Source organism: Lepidochelys kempii, chromosome 6 (assembly GCF_965140265.1).
Source record: "Lepidochelys kempii isolate rLepKem1 chromosome 6, rLepKem1.hap2, whole genome shotgun sequence".
NCBI lineage: Eukaryota > Metazoa > Chordata > Testudines > Cheloniidae > Lepidochelys > Lepidochelys kempii.
Genome location: NC_133261.1, coordinates 100235019 through 100258541, shown reverse-complemented (window position 1 = coordinate 100258541; position 23523 = coordinate 100235019). Strand labels below are relative to the sequence as shown.

Below are 23523 nucleotides of genomic sequence, written 5' to 3'. Positions count from 1 at the left end.
ACAGGAGAAATTTCCAGAGCCATGTGCAATATTCTGTTTCTTGCTAAGATTTTGGAAATGGCCATGTTCATGCAGTGGCAAAAAAGGGATCTTTCATTGATGTGGCAGTGCTGTCCGGATCTCTCTGGGTTGGCTCAGCTTGTTGCAATGCATTTCTACATTAGAACCAGCACAACCACCCATAGCTATACAAATTGTTCTATAACCTATTCATTTTCTTTACGATATCAGAATGTACCTTCTCTAAATTTAATCTGGGATCTAGATGAAGGCTTAGAAACCACTCTAATCAAAACTGGTGATACCAAAAGTGGGAGAATAATATTATGGTCTCTGTTCTGACATCTGCATGCTGTCTCTCCTAGCATTTCAAGGCTGAAAAGGCAGAGGATCTTCCTGCTGGGGATACTCTGGTGTAAAGGGTATTCTGTGGTAGGGCAGCCCTACGCCACACCTCACAGTGCCATGTTTAGGGGACGTGCAGGGGGCTGGCTGGCAGAAGGAGGGGTATTCCAGAAGGAGAAGGCATGAGTAATGCATTCCAGCTGTTGCGTCAGCCTTGAGGTTGCTTAAGTTTGTGCCATGAACCAGCCCCTTGCCTGCCCCAGATTCTGGACAGTGCAAAGGTGAAATAAAGGCACCTTTGCCCTGACCGCTCACTGTTCCTGTGCCACACTCAGCTCAGCTAGAACAGAGATTGGGGGCCATTATTATTCCTCAGATAATGCACTAGGCCTGTATGGCAGTTTACCAGCACTGTGTCGGAGAAGGTGCTGATTGCACACGCTGTTTCGGACTGACATAATCAAACAACTGAAGGATTAAAGTGCAGGTTTACTGGAAAAAGTAGCTGTGAAGAAACGGCACCTTCTTACTCAGATCTACCCACCACAGTGTGTTCAGAATATCTGCTGACTTGAGTAACAAATATGAATTTCTATGGCTTTTTACTCCTGTTCTCCCTGCTGCACTAACACAGCTGAGAAAGCATGAGCTGGATGCTACCCCTGCTTGTGCATCATTAGGAGAATTGTTTATTAAGTTCCTATCATTCCCAATGTGCGAACTCATTGAATGCAGTGGCATTGTGTAAGTGTCATTTAAGCCCTACTGAGTGTTGCAATGCCTAAGACCCCTTTGTGGCTGTGGGCCCCTGAGGTTAAGGGTTAGATCCACAAATGTACTTAGACATCTTGCCAACTAGTGGAATCTACAGCCCCAAGTTAAGTGCTCAAGCTCCCTGTGTAATGCGCAGAGAGGGTTAGGCTCCTAAGAATGGCATTCACAAAAGCCAGCATGCTGAGCAAGGAACTGCCTAAATTAGACAATAGGAAATGCCAAACAGGAAATTCCTTGCAGGGAGCTAGGCACCTAACTCTTGGCGAAAGGATGTGCCTCCTTGCACTCGGAATTCACAGCTGTGAACCCTCTCCTGGTGTTCGATACCTAATGCAGATCAGTCTTTTCTCACAAAAAAGGAGGACACCCCAAACCCCGCACAGCCTAAAGGCCAGTGGTTAGAGTGCTCACCCAGGGTGTAGGACACCCAGCTTCAGATTCCCACTCTGCTTGATTTAGAGCAGTGACTTGAACCCAGAAGTCACCCTCACTTCCCAGGTGAATGCCCTAACTACAGGGCTACAGGGTATTCTCTGTCTCTCCTGTTGAAAATGTTCCACTTTGTCTGAAATACTTAAATTTGCATTGGAGCAGGGAGAGGGAGGCTGTCCCAAGGAAATGGGAGGCAGCCTGAAAAGGACATGAAGTGGGTAAAGTGGACAAAGGGAGCTGTCCAGAAGGATGAATATATTCACAGGGGGAATGATCCTAATTCCAAAGTACCCTGGAGACAGCAGGATAGTAAGCTGCTTGCAGTAACATGCTATTCAGGACAAATCAATGTGAAATCACACACCTAGGGAAGGAAGATAAACAGCATAGTTAAAAATTTGCAGAACATCTACCTGGAAATTGGAAAAGAAACCGCCAATCTAAGATTGGTATGTGGTAGTAGTTACATTGTATGAACTCAGATTTATGTAAAACTAGAGACTGCATTACAAAGTCTTGGAATAGTGGTATCATTCCGTATACTTTAAAGTGTCATCTTCTCTAAAAAGTGACTGTAAAAATGGTACCATTTGGTCCTCTGTTGATTGTCTCTTGGTGATTTCTGGATCATATCTGTTCAGTTTGCAAAGGAAAATGAGTTCCTTCTAAGTGCCAGCCTTGCAACCTCAGCCTGGAGACTGAAAACCCACTTGGGTCCTTTCATCATCAAAAATAATGTTGTAGTAATAGTTGCTCTCTAGGACCTAGGAGGAAAAACTAGTAAAAAGATATTTCAGTCCCTGAAGTGGGCAGACAAGACGCCGAATATATCGGCAGGCTCTGATCAGTTGAATGAGAACATGCCATTTTTTACATATTCCCTTTCCTCTCAACTTTAAGGCCATTGAAAATCAAGAGAGAAATACAGAGAAGGGCAATGCTGCAAAGGCTGGTGGAGATGGTACATAAGGAGTGAAGTCCCCTTAGTGAGAATGCCCTGTCTCCAGCCTTCTTGAGATTATACGAGGGTAGCAGTAGGTTGTTAATTTGGGTGTCTCAACTGCAGTGATATCACATGGGGAGAAAGGTGATCTCTAACATAACCAGCACTCAACCCATTTAAAGTAAAAATCAATATTTTTATTTGCTCATAGAAATTGATGCAGAAGCCAGTGCAGGTATCGATGTAATGTGATCCCAGCAAGAGAATCCTTTAAGAACTTGCATCCTAGAAATATCTCCTGTCCTCTCTCATCATTTTCTTCCTTCAATCTCTCTCAGATTAGTTTGTTTTGAATTCAAGTTGCAATCTTTCTCATTATCAGACACTAATTTATTATTTGAGTGTCTCACAAACACTTAACCTGCTTCCTCAAAGTTTGGAGGATTTATTGGGAAAGCAACAAAGAAAATATTATTCCTCTTGAAAGTGCTCTCAGTTTATTTAAAACTGAAAGTAAAGGGATCTCCTTTTGTAGTTGGACTCCTCTGATAGTTTCACTACCACACCGTGCTGGGAAATGAAATACCATGCTGGGAAATAAAACTATGTGCCTCCTGCTGTTAGGGTCTAGCTTGCAAACACTGTTTATGGGGAAAAGTTCTTCTACTTGTTAGAATCCTTTGTGCACATCATTTCAGTTAAGAAAACCATTGAAGACCTTGAGAGCAGCTTGCATAGGGGTATCAGTTCACATATTACAGGAACCTAGGATTTGTCATCAGATCATTATTGGTCTGTCAGATCTGTTACCCTGCAATACCTGATGTTTCCTGGGGAAAAATTCCTATAATGCATCTGGGCACTTGTGCAATGCTGTGCATGAGGAGGGACTGGGCGAAATGCCTTCTTGATCCTGTGGTGATTAGCAGACACCCTCAGTGTGTGATGTAATTCCCATCATTGGTCTGTAAATGAATACTCTTTTTTTGGTGCAGGCTTTCATTAAGCACTTACTGTTCTTGCTTTCACTGCGTTCAGTGACGTCATGCATGTGATGTTACTTCTTTAATTCTCGTGATTCTGCCACATTGGTGTCTCCGTCTCCCCATCCTATTCTGAGGGTTCAAGAAATGTGTGCAGTGGTTCGAATGGTCACTACAGTCTTTTGTTGGTGTTTCCACCCATGATGGGAAGCTATTCCAAGAGCCAGAACAACTGTTTACACAGTATGCAGTTGAGTTGCATTAAGCTGCATTCCATGTTTCACAAGTTGCTACACTACAGTATGTCACACGCAAAGTAACAGGCATAAAAACAACTGTGTATGTTTGAATGCTTGGTAACCCATTCTTGAACAGATACCTTTCCTAGCCTTCTGTAACAAGGCCCAAACACTGGGAATAGTAAAAAAGCCCTCACTCTCTTCTGGCTTTATTAACAACACAATATAATGTTTAACACAAGCCTTCTCCCCAAGGGAGGGTTTCTCCCCACAGGACTGCTCAGCCCCTACCCTAGATCAGTTTTTGAGAGAGCCACTCCCCTCATGTTATACCTAGCTCTTACAGCACTTTTCTTCACGACCCCCCTTTTGAAGATGGGGAGGCTGAAGCACAGAGAAATGAAGAATCATAGAATCATAGAATATCAGGGTTGGAAGGGACCCCAGAAGGTCATCTAGTCCAACCCCCTGCTCGAAGAGACATGTCCATGGTCACTCTGCAGGCCAGAGATAGAGCCAAGACTAGAAACCAGGCCTCCTGAATTGAAGTTTAAGTTCTCGCACCACTATGCCACACTAAGGTAATAAGCCAGCCGCGTTAGTGAGTCAGTAGGAGCTGCTTAACCTTTACCCAGCAGGTTCAATACCTGTTAACAGGACCAGGTGTTTCAGGAAACCATTGCTAGTCTGGTACATAGTTCTTATAAATTAAGAACCTACCTGACCTTTCACTCAAAAGTTGCAACAAACCTAAATTGAAATTAGATGTCACTGTTTTGCACCTTCTCACACCTCCTGGTGCTGGTTGGGACTGGATGCAGAAGTGTTGAAGAGCATGAAAACAATTGTTCCCAGGGAACTTCTATGCTGTGTAGAGCTGAGTGAATTTTTTTAGGACAAAACATTTATTTGCCAAAAAAATTTGAAGTTTTGGGTCCACAAACTATTCATGAATTTGCCAAATAGTTTCAGTCAATATTTTTTTTGGGGTGTCTAGATTTAAAAGAGAACTTAGGTACCACTCACAAAACTGAAGAGGGGGTGGTGCTCCCCTTACATAATAGCCCAGTGATTGGAGGACACACCCAGGTTCAGCTACCCATGCTGTCTGAGTTAGGATAGGAACTTGAATGTGTTTGTCTCCTCTGTTGTAGGTGAGGGACCTAACCACTGGGCTATATGGCATTCTTGAGTGTGTCAGTCTCTCTCTGGCCCAATGAATACTTAAACGCACAGAGTGGAATGTCAACTGGAGAGATGGAGGCTCTCCCACCGCCCCGCAATGGTCTATAGCCCTGTGGTTAGGGCACGCACCTACACTCAGGAAATGCAAGTTCAGATCCATACACCAAATCTGGCAAAGTGGGGGCTGAAATCCAGATCTCACACATGAAAGGTGAGTTCTTTTAGCTAGAGGATGGGGGCGGCACCACCCCTTCACAGTTTTTTTGCATAGCCTTTCCAAATTTTCTTGACTTTTAATAAAAAAGTGGTGAGACATGCCCAAAATTGAAACAAAATGTTTCGTTTGACCTGAAACAAATGTTTGTATCAATTCAATCTGTAACATTTTTTTTTCGGTTTAGCCAGCAAACAGAAAAAATCAGGTCTTTGCACAGCTCTCCCCCGAGTGTAAGCAGGAGTTTCTGTAGAACTTCAGTGGATCTCTCTTCTTGTGAGATTTCCCACTCAATTTTGCAGATTCTGTAAGTTAAAAAAAAAAATCTGAACTTTTGGGTATTTGTACGACCCTAACCTGAAGTCTGAACCTTATGAGGCTTTTCCATCACTAATGTGTATTTGTCTTGTTTTTTTTAGCAATAATCCAACATGATGTACAATGCTGTAGTGGTTTAGACTGTGACTCACCTAACTGTAGCTTGATGTAAAAGCTGTGGTCCATTAGCCCCAAGAATCAGAACAGCACAGACCGCAGTGGAGTTCCTTGTAGGAAAATGACAATGCCAAGAAGGTTACTCGTGAGAAGAATGCAAATTATCAGTCATTTTGAGTTACTGCACTTTTGTAGCATTCCAAATGCTCAGTGAATTTGATACCATAATTTTTCATTGACTGTTAATGCTTATTCTGTTACGAGTTTCTTTAGAGGGTCAAAACAATTGCCACACCAAGCAAGGAACAAAATAAATCACGCATATAATTATTGGTAGAGATGGGCTGAAGATGAAAAATTTCAATCTAGATCCACATTTTGCAAACTCCAGCATTTGGGAGTGTTACATCATTGGTGCATTATAAAGATGGTGGCCATTTGCAAAATACAAATCCATATTCTGATTTCTAAATACCCACAAAGTTCAAAGAAGTTTGGTTCAGCCCTATAACTAATTCCTATATAAAATATAATGCTCATAGTTCTCTTAATGGCAGTGTAATAACCGGCACTCAACACTGGAGTGCCTCTTGTTGGATTGATATGGAACTGCAGCTCTGTCTCTGCCTCAGTTTCCCCAGCTGGGCTCTCAGTAAGTTCAATGAGACTTACATACAGTAACTATGCACCTTCAGGGGTCTAATCTATTTAAACAAGCTTTCTCCTTCTGCCACAGGTCCCCAGGCTTCTCCACTGCCTGGAGCTCGGCAGTCTCTCCCCTGCTGACTCAGGGTATCTCCTAGGCCTCCCTGCCTGGAGAACTTTGTACTTTGTCTCCTCTGGAGTTTTTTCCTCTCTGTGTTCTGGGGGCTGTTCCTCACCCTGAGAGCCTTTGCTTACCAGAGAGACTCCAGCAGGAGTAGCTTCCTACCCAGCTCTCCTGAGGTGCTCACTCCCCAGGAGCTTCCTCTCTCTTTTCTGGCTCCTGCCTGAGCACTTGTAACTCTTTATTAGGCCCATATGTTCCTTAACTAATAACTACCACCCAGTTAGCCATCCACAGGTGGATCTGGGGTGGCTTATTCTCCTCAGCAGAGCCTGTCACAGGGAGGTGGGGTGCCTGACAGCTCAGAGGGCCAGCCACCATGACCTGTCTTTCTCCTCCTGAGCTGACGTGTACTCAAAGGCAGGCTCAACAAAAACTAACTCTTGATCATGTCCTGCAGCCAAGGGGGTACTTCCTGCCTTGCTGCCACAAGGAAGTCTACAAGACCCCTGGTAATCTTTGTATTCTTGTCATTGAAGTACAAAGAGCCCAAGAGTGGTGTTCCCCAGAGTCCTGTGTAGCTCAAGTGGTGAGCCAAATCCCTGATAGTCTTTGGCATGTCATAGTTCAGAACAACCTGTACTCCCTTAGAAGTCAAGCGGTCTGGCAATAATCAGAGGTCATCAATAGCACCGGGCTTTCATGGTTGGTAAGCCAGTATAAAGCTGTCTCGCGGTCTCTTCTAGAGTAGCTGCCCAGAATACACCCACACACATACCCTTCAGAGTTATGGGACTCCTTCATCCAGACTAGCGCCTTGTTAGCGTGTCAAATTACAGCTGACTGCAACAATCTTTTTTCCCCACAGTCTTCAGTAAAGGAACAATGAGAGCCCGTTTCTGATCCTCCTGTGGCCACATGTGTGTGTGATGTTATCAGTTGAAGAAGCACCTTTATGCCCCTCCCCTTGTGGGATCATCTTTTCTTTAGACTGAATTTCTGTTTAGCCTGACTCTAGTAATGGCTTTGTATTGCTGTTCCCAGGCCTCTGGGCGGGGAGATGACCCCTGTCTCTTCCCTCTTTATTTCAGATTCCTCTTGGTTGCATGGTTTTACAGCACTAATGTGGTGGCTTTTTCCTTCAGTGGGCCGAAGCCCCACCTCAAGTACCCAATCCTATGCAATGTGTACATTCACCATGAATAGTGCCCCCTCATGCCTGGAGGCAGCATTGCAGAAATCCAAGCTAAGTCACATACAAGTTCAAATGCCTTCTGGGGTAACAAAAGGTTAAACTGAAAGTCCATGACAAATGCTCAGACTAATAATCCTCCTGCCTCTCTCAGGCTCCCCTGAAGTCCTCTTCTTTCTGGACCCATGCAGAGCTTCTCCTATGTTAGTTCTCCCCAGCAGGATTCCCTTACTGCCTCCCTTCCCCTGGGATTCTGGCAGGGACTGCCTACAAGGAGCAGGAGGATCCATATCTCAGGCATCACCCATCGGAGCCTGCCCTGCTCCCTCTGGGTCTCTTCTATTTGCTGTTCCCCTTCCAGAATGCCAGCCTCAGGACTGTCTTCCTGGATGCCTGCCCCGTGTTCCAGGGGCTCACCATAGGAATTATCTCTACTCTGATGGCTCAGCTGTCTGGCCACAGCCAGCCCCAAACTGCTGGACCCTCCTCTGCAGTCTCTCCCCTCAGAGTGAATTCCCAGCTTTGTTTAAGTTGTCCTTCCTGACTTCCTGTAGGGGGCGGGAACTAATTATCAGTAAGCTGCTGTATTACCATTAGCTGGGGGCAAGGCTGAGCCCGGCCAGCCAGCCAGTGACAGTCAGACTGAAGGATCAAGTTCTGGTCTATTTTGGTGGTTTTCAAGATTTGGTCTGCTGAGCATTTTCTGGTGGCCCAGAGCGAGCTGGGTGGTCACATGGTGCTGGCTCTCCCTTGTTGCTTTCATTTGCTACACTGCATTAAAAGACAGGAAAAATATATTCAGTTCTTTCCAGTGTAAACTGTTGCTGAAGTTGTCAAAGGGGTGCTGTGCAATCATGAATGGAAAAAGAGGTTACCCATGCAGTTGCCAAAGGGACAGGACATGGGTCTACACGACTGTGAATAAGTAGGGAGGTATCCATGTGTGACTGTTGGTGCCTGGCGGGGCGCCACATTGAGATTGCTCAATCAGGGCAAACTGCAAAGAATGGGGCAGACAATCCTCCAAACTGGTGGTTATTCTAATAATTAGATTCACCATGCCAGCCACAAAACAGCTTACTGGTTACCCACAAGCCAAAAGCACAGCTCCCTTAAAGCAATCCAGCCTTGGGCAAATATGAGGATTACTGAAAATCTTGTTCATCATAACGTTCTACCAATCCCAAGGGATCAGACACATTACCTGCCAGGTCAATGAATATTTCAGATCTCACCCAAATACACGCATGCTTACAACCAATTCTATTAACTAAACTAAAAAATTATTAAAAAGAAAAGAGAGAGAGTATTGTGGTTAATAGGTCATTATACATACAAGTATGAGTAAAGTTCTTAGGTCAGTTTCATAGTAGAGATGGTGAGCTGCTGAACTGCAAAAAGTTCTTTCCAGAATCAGTTCACCAAATAGGCAGTCCATATACAGAGTTTGTTCAAATTATTTCATGAGAGTTAGCAGGGTAATCCAGACTGGAGCTGGAGACCTCAGTCTTGCGACTCAAGCTTTCCCTGACCAAGCTTAAGCAGATCTGAGATAACAGGATCAGGGCCCTGGAGTTCTTTTATAGATCTCTGGCAGGCTATAAATAGCCTTTTGACAGCAGGTATTCCTTGGGTGAAGCATTATGGCTTTGAAATAACGCCTCCTATTTCCTATGTATACACAGGTAACTAGTTGCATTTATCAGCATAAGGTAATTATCCATTAAGCAGTTCGTAGACAGTTTAGTACAAACTTCAAAGAGAAATATATACAATGGTATTACACTCAACATTCATCTAAATGTTAATATCCCCTTAATCTCTGAATCAATAGAATCTCTATTAATCTCTGAATCAATATAATATATTAACAGACAAGAAATCGTCTGGTTACATTGTTAACCTCTAACAAGATAAAGGTAAACACAGACAAATACTATCACTATCTTCTTCTAATTCTAAGGAATGGCCTTAATTACCATTTATATACTTTTCTAATATGTCTTTAAAGGTTGAATTTGCATCATTTAGCTTGCTAGTTGCATAACCCATTCTGGCTCTGTGTCACACCATGAGACATACTCTGAAAAAAAATTGAGCCTGCCGGTCTACTTGTATACTGTATTCCACATATTATTGTCCAGCAAATAATGTAACGGGGGTATGGGGGGAGGGGATTTGCTTTTGTGCTATTTTTACTAGCTCTAAAAATGATGGGCCTGATTCATCACTGTCCTTGTATAAACATTTATGCTAATGCATAGTGAGTATACAATACTACTATTCCGGTCTGGTGGCATTTTACCCTTGCTTTGCCCTGGTGTAAATGGTGGAGCAGGGTAGTAGTGAATCAGGCCGGATGGCTCTCATCCAGTTGTGTGGTGCACATCATCTTTATATGAACGAATGGTCATTTTTCATTTCTCTTAAAAACCTTTGGGTGTGTTTATTGACCATGAAATTGAGGGACTTATAATGCTGGCTTGAACAAGCAGATGTCCCAAGTGTTTCCTGGTACTGATCTATAACTCCCCGCATCTTCCAGTTTTGGTCCTATCATAAGCAGAGACTGCATTGTCACTCACTTTGAAATGCATGCTGATGTGGACATATGGAGACTAGGGAGAGAAGCACCATACTTAAGTTTACTTTACTAATATTACATAGCTGTTCTAAAGCACTTTTTAGCCAAGGATCTCCAAGTAGTTTACAAACATTGCACAAGCCTCAGAACCTTCAGTGTGAGGGAGGGAAGTGTTGTTATTCCCTTTTTATATCTGGGGAAACTAAGGCACAGATCATTTAAGTGACTTGCCCAACTTGCAGTCACCAAGCTGGAAAATAAACCTTAAAGTCTTTTGCGTGGAGCAAGTTTGAATCAAAGTCTTCCAGGTTGAAAGGCTAGTGCTCAAATCCATTGCACCAGTTAACTTTCAGATGTTCCCCTTCTAGCCCATGCTATATCAGCTATACATCATACAAAACACTACAAAGTGGAATCCTGCAATTCTGGGTTTATCTCAGTGAGAAATAATTCCTGACGAAGTTATGTCAGATTTTAATGTTTTCAGAAAGCTCCTCAAAGCAAAATAATTCCTCAAAGGAAAAAAATAGAGAGTAAGTTTGAATACTCTTGCACTGTTTATCTGCCTGGTGCTTGAGTAATGATTTTTTTTCAGGTTTTGCATTGGATTAGTCATGTTCACTGTAATCTTTTTCTGTTAGCTCTCTGAAAACAGACAAAACATAAACACAAGTGTTCAGAAAAATAACTGAGGGGAAGAATAGCATATAATATCTATTTTAAAATGGCATTTATGAGACATAATGTATTTAGGCTACTACCTGGGTGTTGTCTGCTGTGTCTTATATTCAGGCAACCTTTCACAATTCAACTTTGCAGGCTCCAACTTTGCTGACTCCTTCCGAGAAGTGCAATAGTGCTGTGCCCTGGCTGGTTAGACTGGTAACTGTCCAGTTCAGTCCATAGCCTCTAGGGATATTATAAAGACAGTTTCTGAAACCTTATTTCCTTTCTAGATGATCTAATTTGAAATGAGATCTCAGTTCTGGGTTAAGGCACATAGTTTGGAGAACTAATTTGAAAACATGTAATATACAACTTGACCTCCACATTCCCTCTCCAGGATAAACACATGAAATTTAAGTTGGAGTTTAAAATAATCTACAATAGACCAGTAGTTCCCAGATTTCTCGGGCTATTGTACCAAATTCTGAGTTCATTTATAGCATGGTAAATTTGGAACAATTGCATTGAAGTCAACAGAGTTAACTGTTGAGATAACTGAAATCAGACTCTTGACCCAGTGACCTCAACTTTATCAACCAGGGTTGAAAAAATTAATATTACATCACTGATTAGTATTTAATTCACAGCTGCTAGAGTGTTCTTTCTCTCCCTGCTTCAAGGCTCAACAGAATAGTTTTACGCCAGTGCCCATGCAGTGTTGCCAGCTCTCACAATGTATCTAGTGATTTATTTGGAGCCACATCTCTTGGAGTCAGGGGATTACATGAGAATTCCAGCCTTCATTAAAAAAAATAGTGAGCTTCTAGTCCTTGTGGTTGTTGTGAAAATCTAGAAAATGTGACCTGAGTGCACCCTAAAGGCTCAGAAATCAAATTAAAAGACCCCCCTCAGAGTATTATTATTTAAAAATTTTGTGATTGTTTTAAGCCAATTTTATGATTTTTTTACACCTGACTCATGATTTCTGATTGCTTGGGCTTGACAATACTGGTATTGTGTGTGTGTGTGTGTATGTACTCCCCATTAATTTTTCTGAACCTGCAATGGATCCTGAGCTACTCCAAGTCACAATCTGATTTGCTCTGGGATGTGGAGCCCTCCAAGCTTCATGTAGGTTAGCACACATGCCACTGACTGGGAAATAGGCAGCAGCATTGCACTGGAGCCAAGCACCGAGGGTAGATGTTGTGGAGAGGTTCAGCCTAAAATAGCTCAGAAAAGGCAGAAGTACCAGCACCTGCAGCAGCAACAGTGCTTCGGGACCAGGCACAACAAGGATTGTTTTTAGGAGCTTGCTTACACGACCACTCCTGCAATATATGTTAAAATCAAGAACAGGGGGAAAACGTCCATAATCTATCAAAAATGTGTTGTCTCTTGTTGTTTCCCTTTTCTAGAAAAAACAAGTGAGTCAGACAAAGATCCGGGTGATCTCCACTATCCTCTTCATCCTGGCAGGGTGCATTGTCTTTGTGACCATCCCTGCAGTCATTTTCAAACAGATTGAAGGATGGACAGCTTTGGAGTCCATTTACTTTGTGGTCATCACTCTGACCACAGTTGGCTTTGGGGATTTTGTAGCAGGTAAGTAATCTGAGCATTGAAATGTCACCCTCAGTCTAGTGGCACTGGGTAGAAGTGCCTCGGCTCTGACACATTTTTTCTAAGGTGCACAGCAGGCTTTTAAAAACACGTTGAATTCCACTGAAAATGATTCTGAATGTCTTCATTTGTGTCACTGTGCAACTGACAAATAACAACATAGCAGTACAAGCTAATTTAAAATCCAGGTGCCTAGCCATCTGACGAGCACAAGCTCTGAGCAGTGTAAGCAAAGTGAGTATCTTCCTCTTGGAACCTCTTACTGTCCTTTATCATGCTATGAATTATGCATGAATGAAATTAATTTCCTACTGAATTCAAGACATCTGAATTGTATTAGTGCCTTTTGCATCACACTGATAAAGGCCTTAATAGCTAAGGGGATGCACTGCTGAGACTTTCCCATTGGATGGCCATGTGGGAGCATCTGTGAGCTGTGCTGTCCAGTACAGCTGATAGCTGCTGTAACAGGAGCATAGCTTCCACTGCTTGAGCTGTAGCTTTCTAGGAGGCAGCTTGCAGGATTTTACTCTCTAATCTTGACAGAAATTTTGACACTGCAGCCATCCCATTAAGGAAAACTAATATTAGAAGTGAAATGGGGCTAAGGGAATGTGCATTTGAGTGTCATGTGGATATGGTGTACTTTCTGGGATGAGTACAGTCCTAAACAGGTACCATAAATATTCAGCCCTGTCAATTACCAGTAAAGGGGCTGTCCTGGGATTGGTGGTCACAGCAGCTTTGCTGAGGAAAGGGTGGTTAGAAACCGAGAGGCATCTGTTCTCCCATTAGTATGTGAATTCCATTCCCATTAATGTTTACTGGCTTTAAAAATGTGTTGAGATGAGGATGGATCCCTATGTTGCAAAGAGATGTACTATGCAATTGTCCTGTTATTTCCCATTACACCAATGAAATCTGAGTGAGTTAAAACAATTCAAATTCAACCAGTTGGTGACCAGTTTGCTTGCTAAAAGTTGTTCTTTTATAAACAGTCCCCTCACCCTCCCTTTCTTATTTTGGTAGGGAAGACATGAGTTATCTGTGCAGATGGGCCTGAATCAAACCCCAGATCTGAATACACCTGAACTATGGGAAAATTCAGATCCAGATCTGAATTTTTTGACTTTGGTCCATCTTTAACTATTTGAATGTGAAGAATAATGGATAGAGGAATCCACTGATGGTTGGGTTTTTGTGGTATCATAAGAAATTTGGGTGTTTCACAATATTTTTCCTGGGTCTGTGGAACTTTCCCTTCCTCACTGTTTTTTTTTAAAGAAATTTAATTCTAAAATATTAGCTCTTTAAATCTAAAAAAAAAAAATAAAAAAATTGTCTGACAGCTAAGATGGCCTGAAGAATAAAATCCATAATTTTTCAGCAGCCCACGGCTGGTGTTCTACTAGAGCCAAATGGAATGTAACCCAAAAGCCTCAAGGATGATCTCATGATAGGAGTGCTGGAGCAGGAGGCAGGAGATTTGCGGTTTATTTTGGTTCTGCCACAGATTTCCTGTGAGACTGTGAGGAAGACTCTTTAATCGCTCCCTTTCTCAGTTTCCTCATCTGTAAAATGGGGTAAAGATACACTCCTATGAGGTAAAGTAATAACAAGGGAACTGCACTGATTTATGCCATCTGAGAATTTGGTCCAGTGTCTCTGTAAACTGGAAAAAGGGTTTGCTGTTGCTGAACATAGTGGAAAATCTGATAGGCTGGGAAAAGTAGTGTGCCACTCCATTCATTGCCCAGCTATTTAGTCTGACAGACCACAGCGATCCACTTGATAGAAAGCTTCCACTGGGACATGTATGACCAGAATGGCCTCATTGAACTATAGCAATGACAGCCCCCACCTCCCTCTGGTTCACAGTTCACATGGTGGAGGACTGGAAAGGCAAAGTGATTCAGAGTGTGTATGAAGAGAGATTAGAATCAAAACAATATTTGGGTCCCTGCCAGCACCTGAATGCCTGGGCTTTCAAAGGAGTATTCAATCACTGTGAGTACACTCATGCTCAGGCTGGGTAAAACTCATTGTAAGGGCTCATTAGAATGTATCAGATTGCAAACAGCCTGTAAAAGCTCAGGGGAAAAACATTCAATTGTAGCATGGGTTGTTAGTGGGGAAAAAATCCTGTGTTCTGTCTATGGCTATAAACATATAGATGTATAACACTGGAGTGCGTCTTCCTTAAATAAATTGAAATATGCTAATTATTGGCCAAAATGTAAAACAGGAAAATTAGATTCTGTATCTGGATTCAGAGGAACAGCCGTGTTAGTCTGTATTCGCAAAAAGAAAAGGAGTACTTGTGGCACCTTAGAGACTAACCAATTTATTTGAGCATGAGCTTTCGTGAGCTACAGCTCACTTCATCAGATGTTATCTGGATTGAAACTGTTGAAGATAAAACAGAAAATATAACAAGTGAAGAGCCCAAATCCAAACTCTGGATCTAGATGGCCCTGAATAGTCAGAAGGGTCCCTCTTTCTAGACTGGATCAGGTCAAATCTGCAGATCAAAACAGGCCCCAGCTTTATGGAAGTTGAGCTCCGGATTCAAATATGATGTTTCAGGTTGGGCTCATGTGTAGAATTTAGTGAAATTTGCTTCAGATCAAAATATTTTCCATAATGTATATTCTACAGGGAGTGCTTTTACTAGTCTATCACTGTTTTAAATATAGTGTGTGGTATATCAGAAAACGATATTCTCTACCTGTATTAGGCTTAGTCTTTGAAAAGTTGTTTGTGCCCTTAAACAAGCATTAAAACTGGGGATCCAGTACCTTCCTCCACAATATTATTCAATGTAAAGAAAAAACTCACAGAATATTCTGACCAGCCACACAGCAGCAGAATATTAAACCATTTTAGGAAGGGTCTCAGTTTAGGAAGGGATTTGGAGATTCCAGCTGTTTCTCAGACCAGAGAAACCTGTAGTCATTTTGTAGGACAGAAGGAAGCTGCTAATGAGAACCAGGAAATACTTTCATGAGTTTCCATGAATTGTAGAAGGCCTGGTGTTAAATATTTTTGCCATCTCATGGTTCCTACACATGAACAGAACCATGTATGCTTATTTCAGGGGGAAATACTGATATCCATTATCGGGAGTGGTACAAGCCCTTAGTCTGGTTTTGGATCCTCGTCGGCCTTGCCTACTTTGCTGCTGTCCTGAGTATGATTGGAGACTGGCTAAGAGTTCTATCCAAGAAGACAAAAGAAGAGGTATGACTGCTAGTTGATCAATCATTTATCACTTTATAAGAGAATTTTAAATGCCCGATCACTGCTAGCCAGGGAGGGAGGGTCCCTCATTTGAACCAATGCAAAATAATCCCTTTTATTTACCCTGTTGGCTGCTTCTTTTCAAGCCTCTTCCTTTTTTGTATTCTAGCGTGTGACTTAACGACTCTGATCTCTTGATCCCTTAATGAGAGAGGGAGAAAAAAAGGAATTGACTGAATCAGACTCTATGTCGTTAGCATTATAGCCCTATAGAGATCGCATGATATTAGAATTTATAGCACTATCATTATGGGAAAAGAGAAGAGACCCTCCACCACAAAATTAGAAATTGGCCGCAAAATCAGGATCCAGAATTTAATTTCCTCTCACTGGCAAAGGACTGGGGATTCATAGATTTTTTTTTTTAGGCGTGATCATTATGATTGTCTAGTCTGGCCTCCTGTATAACACAGGCCAACATACTATTTCACCCAGTAATTCCTACATTAAGCCCAAAACTTCTGTTTGAGGTATAGCATATCTTTTATATTTGACCCCAGGATTTGGTTCAGCACATTATAAAGCAAGAGTCAAACTTTAATCTGGAGTGGATTTTGAACTGTCCTTCTCCCAAATTCAGGGATAGTGGTTCAGAGTCCGGGTTTGGGTTCAGGCCCATCTCTGCTAAAAACAAAGTAGCAATGTCAGAAAGATACTTTAAAAAAATGGAGGAAACTTTAGCCACTTTTGGCAAGAGCAGTTGGTGTCCTAGTACCACTTGCCCTTGGTTAATTTCAACCAAATCACTGTCTTCCACAGTTCATGGGGAAGGGAAAACAATATACTAGTGACTCACTAATAATCAGGGTGGAAATTGAGGGTAGCTGCCTTGGTTCCAGCATTATGCTGTTAAGCATAATGTGATTAATTTCACCCCTTCTACACCCCAACAAATTCTACTTTGGCAGATTAGTTAGAGAATGCATAACCAACAAGTTGTTTGCCAAATTAGAACTGCTGTTCATTATCAAGAGTTATTTGTGAAGTCAGCTGAGTTACCTGAGGCCAAATGTGTCTCTGGTGCATCTCCAAGGATGTATCCAAAGTGAGATGCATCATGGAAGAATTTGGTTTGTGTTGGTGGGCTGATCAGATGTGATATCAGCTGAAATCTATTCTACTCTTTTCAAGTGGGACCTTGGAAAAGGCCTGGATGGGCTGCAACATCAACTATTAATTTTTCTCTCTCTTTTTTCTGTGTCAGAAGAAATATTTGTACAACACAGTACCTATGTGAGCTCCCTATTCCTAAGTCATTATTCTGCATTCATGTACCTGTAGCTAGAAACATAACATAACAATAAATCACTTAGGGACATTTGAATGGAACTGTATGGCTCCTTGAAGCACACACAGAGAATTTCCCAAGTGTTTTCCATCCTCATGCTTTGGGAAACAAACTGATCAGCTGCTGGCATTTGGAAGAAATTCCAACACTTTGGTATATAGTATTTGGGCAGTTCAAGTGAATTATGGAGATTTTTACACTTCCCATTAAAGACTGAAGCATTTGGTAATTTCTGAGACAGGATACCAGACTAAATGGACCATAAGTCTCTTGCAGTATTTAAAATAATTGAATAAGAATATAGATTTTACCTAAATTAATTACTGCAGGGTTCAATACAGAACCTTCAGTGGGATTGCACAGGTGTAATTGTGATCACAGTTTGGGAAATAGGTCTATATATATAATTATGTTTATTACTTCTCAGTTATTAAAGACCTCAAAGCCTCATTTGGAAAAATGCTTGGTTGCTGATGGTTCTTTGAGTTGCCTGTCTACCTGATGAGTGCACAGAGATTACCAATCAGTGGCTTTATTGTTTCCCTAATGAAGAAAGGATTGGTAAGAGTGTGAGAGTATCCTTCTAACATTCAAGCTGGACATAAAATGTCAACTGGTGGTAGCCAAATGAAAGAAGATAAACAACTTATCTATGTGGGATACAAGTTGTTAGCCAGTCTAGACTAAGGGCTTGTCTACACTGGCACTTTACAGCGCTGCAACTTTCTCGCTCAGGGGTGTGAAAAAACACCCCCCTGAGCGCAGCAAGTTTCAGGGCTGTAAAGCGCCAGCGTAGACTGTGCACCAGCCCTGGGAGCTACGGCCCTCGTGGATGCGGCAGTGCTTTAGTGTTGCCAGTGTAGACTAGCCCATAGTATGATTAAAGCTGAGCCTGTTGCTACCACTGCCAACTTTTGGGGAAGTTTGGAGCAGGCTCTGGCTCCAGATGTAGACTTTTCAGCTCTGACCAATCTCTAATTCTATGACATACAGTAAGAATGTGTGTTGTTATTCTATAGTGAGAATTTCTCTCTTTCCTTAGCATGTTTTTGTTTGTTTGTTTTTCGGAAGGTTGGTGAAATAAAAGCCCACGCGGCCGAATGGAAAGCTAACGTGACTGCTGAGTTCAGGGAAACCCGGAGGCGGCTCAGCGTGGAGATCCATGACAAGCTTCAGAGGGCAGCCACCATTCGGAGCATGGAACGTAGGCGCCTAGGGCTGGACCAGAGGGCCCACTCACTGGATATGCTCTCTCCAGAGAAACGCTCTGTCTTCGCTGCCTTGGAGACGGGACGCTTCAAGGCCTCATCTCAGGAAAGCATCAACAACAGACCTAACAACCTGCGCCTTAAAGGGACAGAACAGCTCAACAAGCATGGGCAGGGGTCATCTGAGGACAACATCATCAACAAATTTGGCTCCTCGTCCAAGCTGACCAAAAGGAAAAACAAAGACCTGAAAAAGTGCATTCCCGAGGATGTGCGGAAAATTTATGAGACCTTCCGACACCTCTCCTTGGATGAAGAGAAGAAGGAAGAGGAGAATGAGAAGATGTGTAACTCAGAGAACTCTTCTAGCACAGCTATCCTGACCAATTGTATTCAGCAACACTTGGACCTGGAAAATGGAACCATCCCCACCGAAACCAAAGAAAGGGAACATGAAAACAAAACTTTACTTGAAGACAGAAATTAAATGTAAAAGATGCTTGACTTTAATTAACTTATGTTAGTGTTTTTATATACATACATATATATATTGAGACACGTGCCTTACACAGACTCCTTATTCAGTCTGAATTACATAGCATCGAAGAATATTTCACTGTGCCATAATGACTGAAGCTTGCTCTGCCAAAATGAATCAGAAACACAGCACTGGAGAATGGCAACAGAAAGCAGCACATGGAGAACTTCAGCCTGTGTACAATTACAGTGGCAAAATGCAAAGGGAGAAACTTACCATGGCAATACAACTGGAGTGCTACCACCATGGCATAATGTTTGCAAAGGACAGCTATGTTAGAAGAACCCGTGGGAGGGTGAAGAAAGAACTGTGTGTCTTTTAAATTGATCATGGCTTCACTGAGCCGCCCACTGGCGATTGAAAGAGGAGAAATGATTGGGATGAACTAGCAACTTTCAATCAGGCTGAGGTTACATTTTGGCACGTGATCCAAGCTAGATTTTTTTTTTCATTTTAAAAATCAGATGCATTATCTTTCTAAACTCCAAAAGCATGTCCCTGGACTTGGAAGCCAGTTGGACATTGGTTGTGAAATCAAGGCAAACATATTGAAGGATGTAATTGCTTTTTTCATTTTAAAAAAAATACAAAAATATGAAAAAAAAATTTCCTTTCCCTCAGAGGAAATATCTGATATAAACTCGCAAATAATGAATAAAAAGCAAGTTCAAACACTACATGGTTTAAAAGGGGGGGGGAGATATATACAATGTTTTGCTTGACGCATCAAATAGTGGGCCAATTTTTTAAAATTTTTCTTGTTCACACTTTATATCACTGAAGGAAGTTCAGTTTTAATTCTGTAATACTACAAAGACTGAAAGAAAGCTATAGTCTTTGCATGATGTCAGCAACTGGCTGTTTTCTGTAGCTGAATTGGAATTTTAAAGAATAGACTTAAGAGCATTTACAATACTAAAATGAGGACCAGAGCAACCTTAGAATCTCAGGGCTGTATGTCCCTTTTGGTGGGTTAGGGTTTAGACAGGAGCTGGTCATACCCTCCAAAAACAAACAAAAAAACAACAACAACAAAAACTCAAACAAAACAAAACGAAAAAAGAAAATAACCAACAAAAAACTAAAAAACAGAAGATGATAAAATACGATGGAAATATTTTAAGTGCTTACAGCTTTAAGTGCCATTAACACCATCTTACTTTGTAACTTTTAAAATAAGTATTTTGATTAATTTATTTTGAGTTCTTTCCCTTTCAGTTTATTTTCTTTGTTCGATATTCACTTTCTCAAGTCACTTTTCTCAATAGACTCTGAACACAACTCTGTGTGTTTTGAGACAAACAATGAAACACAACCAAACTGTGAGAGTTTTGTATCTGTTGCTGTGACTGGATGTGCGAATATGAGAAGCACAAATGGCCCCAGACTTCAAAGTGAACATTAAGAGAAAAGACTGTGAAATAATTCTTGGGAATTGCAAACAACACTAAGGCCTGGTGCATTCAGTGTGTATGTGAGGCACTGCTTGCCATTACAAATGAGAGGTTTTTGCATGCTGGAAATGAGACATACATAATTGCACAACTTATCTTTCCCAAACCCCCCCTCTTCGCAAAATCCTCAAATTGCCCTTCATGCAAAGTATTCTAATTCTAACAGCATTCCTTGTAGGCTGCCAAAGTAAATGTGGTGTTAGGCTCCAGACACATTTTGAGTCTTGCTGGCTATTCATACAACCAAGCACTTCCCAGTCATGCAGGCAAAGATTTTCAAAAGTGCGTGCCAATAACTGTCTGCACAAAAATGCAAACATAATTTTTGTTTGCATTTTCTGAGATATCACATGCAAATAGACACTCAAACATTTGACTGGTCATTTGCATACACAGTTACCATGGCTGTGAATACATACATGGTAATTGCACATGAAAATGATTAGTGTGCATATTAGCATATGCAGTTATTTGTGCACAATTTGCAACACTGAGCTAAAAGTCACTGCTGCAGGAGGCAAAAGGAACTCTGAGTATGTCCTTTCCCTACAGATTCACAGCACCTGAAAAATTGTGTTCTAACTCAATTTGGTTATGAAAACCAGCTGTCCTAGAATTAAGGATGAAACATCACTGGTTGAGAAACTGCAGTAATTTCAGACTGGTTTAGCCCAATAAGATCAAGTAAAAATTGGATTTTGCTTAGTCCCCGATGAATCTGTTAAGATACAGGCCTAGATTCTGGCTTGTGTGGAGGAGCCTTGCTCTGTAGCCTTTCTCTGAAGCCGGAGGCCTCAGGAAGCACTGTGGCTGCTTCAGCTGGAATTCCTCCTGGAGGCTCCAATGGTGCACATATCAGAGCAGCATCTTTGCCACCCTTTGAATGGGTGCAGTGTGCACTCCCTTCCCTGACAGATCAGTGCTGAGGAGATAGGGCCATGGCCATGCTCAAATCCCAGACCTCCTCGCTACAGGGAGCAGGGTCTAGCCAAGGAATGCAAATGCTTTTGCCCTCCTCCCACTCTTGTGGACACATGTGGGAGCTGAACTGAATGTGGGCCATAATCAGGATTCTGACATTCACAATGCCACTTGCAAACAAATCCCTTGTTATCTCATTCTGAAATAAGTCGTATCATATTGTGTTAGCTATGTAGGTCCCAAATAGCTGAATCACACAGGACTCTGTATCTGGACTACTAATGTTTATGTTTTTCAGATCTGGGGTTTTATGGAGTTAGGAACTAGCTGCAAAAGTCAGATCTGGGTTTGGATTCCAGCCAGACAAGGTTAAGGGACGTTCAGATCTGGATCCTTGTCTAATTGAAGTGCTGTCTGAAAAGTCTATATTGCACTTCATTTGTTCACTTTGCTGGAACTGAAGGAGGATTCCGAAAGCATAGAGTACAGATGTAGCAATTCATCTTGCTTAGCAAGTGTAAAAAGACAGTAACATCCCCAGTCTGATCTCTCCCCTAAACCACATAGTACGAGCTGTAGAAAAGCTTCCTGCATAGCTTCCCTGCAAATAAGAAATAAGAGTTAGTCCTACAAAGTGCATTTACACTGTGCAGGGTCAGGGAAAGTCAATGTCAGATCAGCCATTCTTTCGAGTACTGCCCTCCTCTTTTCCATGTGTTCAGGCAAACCGACAGTTTGGAGAAAGTCTGGAATGTACCTCAGCATAAACGCTTTAAATGAATGGAGGCAGTGTTTATTGGCCAAATTCAGACCTGGCATAAGCAGGCACAGCACTATTAAAAGAGAAGACTGGAGGGTCTAAGATGTATATTGCCTCTTTGATTCCACGAGCCTTTGTGTTTACTGTTCACGTTCTAACAGTGTCCATGTCTCCCCTCAGTTGCTGCGTAGCCAAGCTATACATAATTCCCCAACTGACATTTCATTAGGGACTGTCTTGGACATCTACTGGTTTTGAATGTTTTTGATCCAGGGACAAAGGGTGATCCAAGCTAAACTCCCAGTGAGATACTAAGCAGAACGCTGGATGACCTTTCACATGAAAGACATCGCCTCAAAAAATAGAGAACTCCATTCCCCACCCCTGTATTTGTGAAACTTGCTGAGAAAGCTGCCAGTCTTGTCTCTTAATAGGGATCCTCTCATCTGGTTGCTTTCATGGTCAGGCATTGCACATTAAATAGTTTAATGTGGATTATTTGGATGATATGGTAGAGAGGGTGGCAGTGACTACACAGAAAGCCAGACTGACATTTCTAATCAGCTAATCTGATGTCATAAAGTCCTAATTCACCTCTTCTTTTTTAAAGCACATCCCCTGTATGCAGCAGTTTGGGAAACTCTCTCAGTTGAAGCCTTGACTAGAAGCATGGCTAAAATCCCTGTTCTCTTGTTTTCATAACTATATAAAAGCTTTTAATGTCATTTCGGTGGAGTTGTTGCACTATTCTTGAATGTTTTAATGAAATATGGGCTGAACCAAACCCAAACCCATACCTTCAGGTTGCTGGTTCCCAGTAGCTTTCCCAGGTTTGGAAGAGCAAAAGAGTGATTTAAATCCACTTTGCTCCTTGCTGTTATACTGAGCACACCATGGCTAGACATGAGAATCTGGCCTTAAACTACTAAGGAAATTGATTGTTTTTAGCCACAGCCCCCAAATCCAGGAAGCCGAACCAATTGCATATTTCCCTACGTATTCTAGCCCGCTCTGCTCCAGTTTAAATTCACTCTTGTGCAGGAGGGTTCTGATGTTTCCCCCTGGAGATCCTTCTGAGACACTAATCATTGTTAGTATATTACAAGCACCTGGATTGCCAGGTGGCTCCATTCTATTCCATCCCTGGCAGTATTTGCATGAGCATCTGGCTGTTTCGAGAAAGGATTTTAACTTCATCCATGTGAGATTCTCCATGGGGTTAATTCACACTTTCACAGATTATATGGGTTATTAGAAATAATACCTATAAATAAATGGTCATGATGATTTACGTTCATTTAATCCCATCTTGGGTGTTAGGGTGACATTATAAATCACTTGATCTTGTGCTGTCTGGGTTTATGATGTCTCCAGAAACTCTTGGTGGAGTTATGTGCTTGTTAAATCAGTGCAGCCCCTCCCTTGTTTTATAGGAGTATTGCTAAGTCAGGAGGAATCTTGCTCATGTCCATTTCTTACCCAACACCATCAATAAAATGTGGGCTGGAGCTGGAGCTTTCTGGGAGCAGCAGGGTCTTCCCTAAACCAGTGGATGTAAAGGAAATGAAAAGTAGGGCTGTGTATTTGGGTTGTGACAAACCTTTCTCTGAATTTGTGTTTTTGTATACATTGTTTATGTGCTTTTTTGCTTCCAGGGCCCATTGATGGCACCA

General features: G+C 41.9%; 1 protein-coding gene across 2 annotated transcripts in view; it reads left to right on the top strand.

Annotated features, from left to right (window-relative positions):
• The window catches only part of KCNK10 (potassium two pore domain channel subfamily K member 10), a 93884-nt gene extending 74034 nt beyond the window's left edge, over positions 1-19850 (top strand). For both annotated transcript variants that reach the window (XM_073349364.1, XM_073349365.1), the window contains exons 5-7: positions 12177-12363; positions 15479-15621; positions 18041-19850. In XM_073349364.1, the coding sequence (XP_073205465.1) occupies positions 12177-12363; positions 15479-15621; positions 18041-18664 (954 nt within the window). In that variant the 3' untranslated portion in view covers positions 18665-19850. The remainder of the gene's footprint in view (positions 1-12176; positions 12364-15478; positions 15622-18040) is intronic.
• The last annotated feature ends 3673 nt before the right edge of the window (positions 19851-23523 follow it).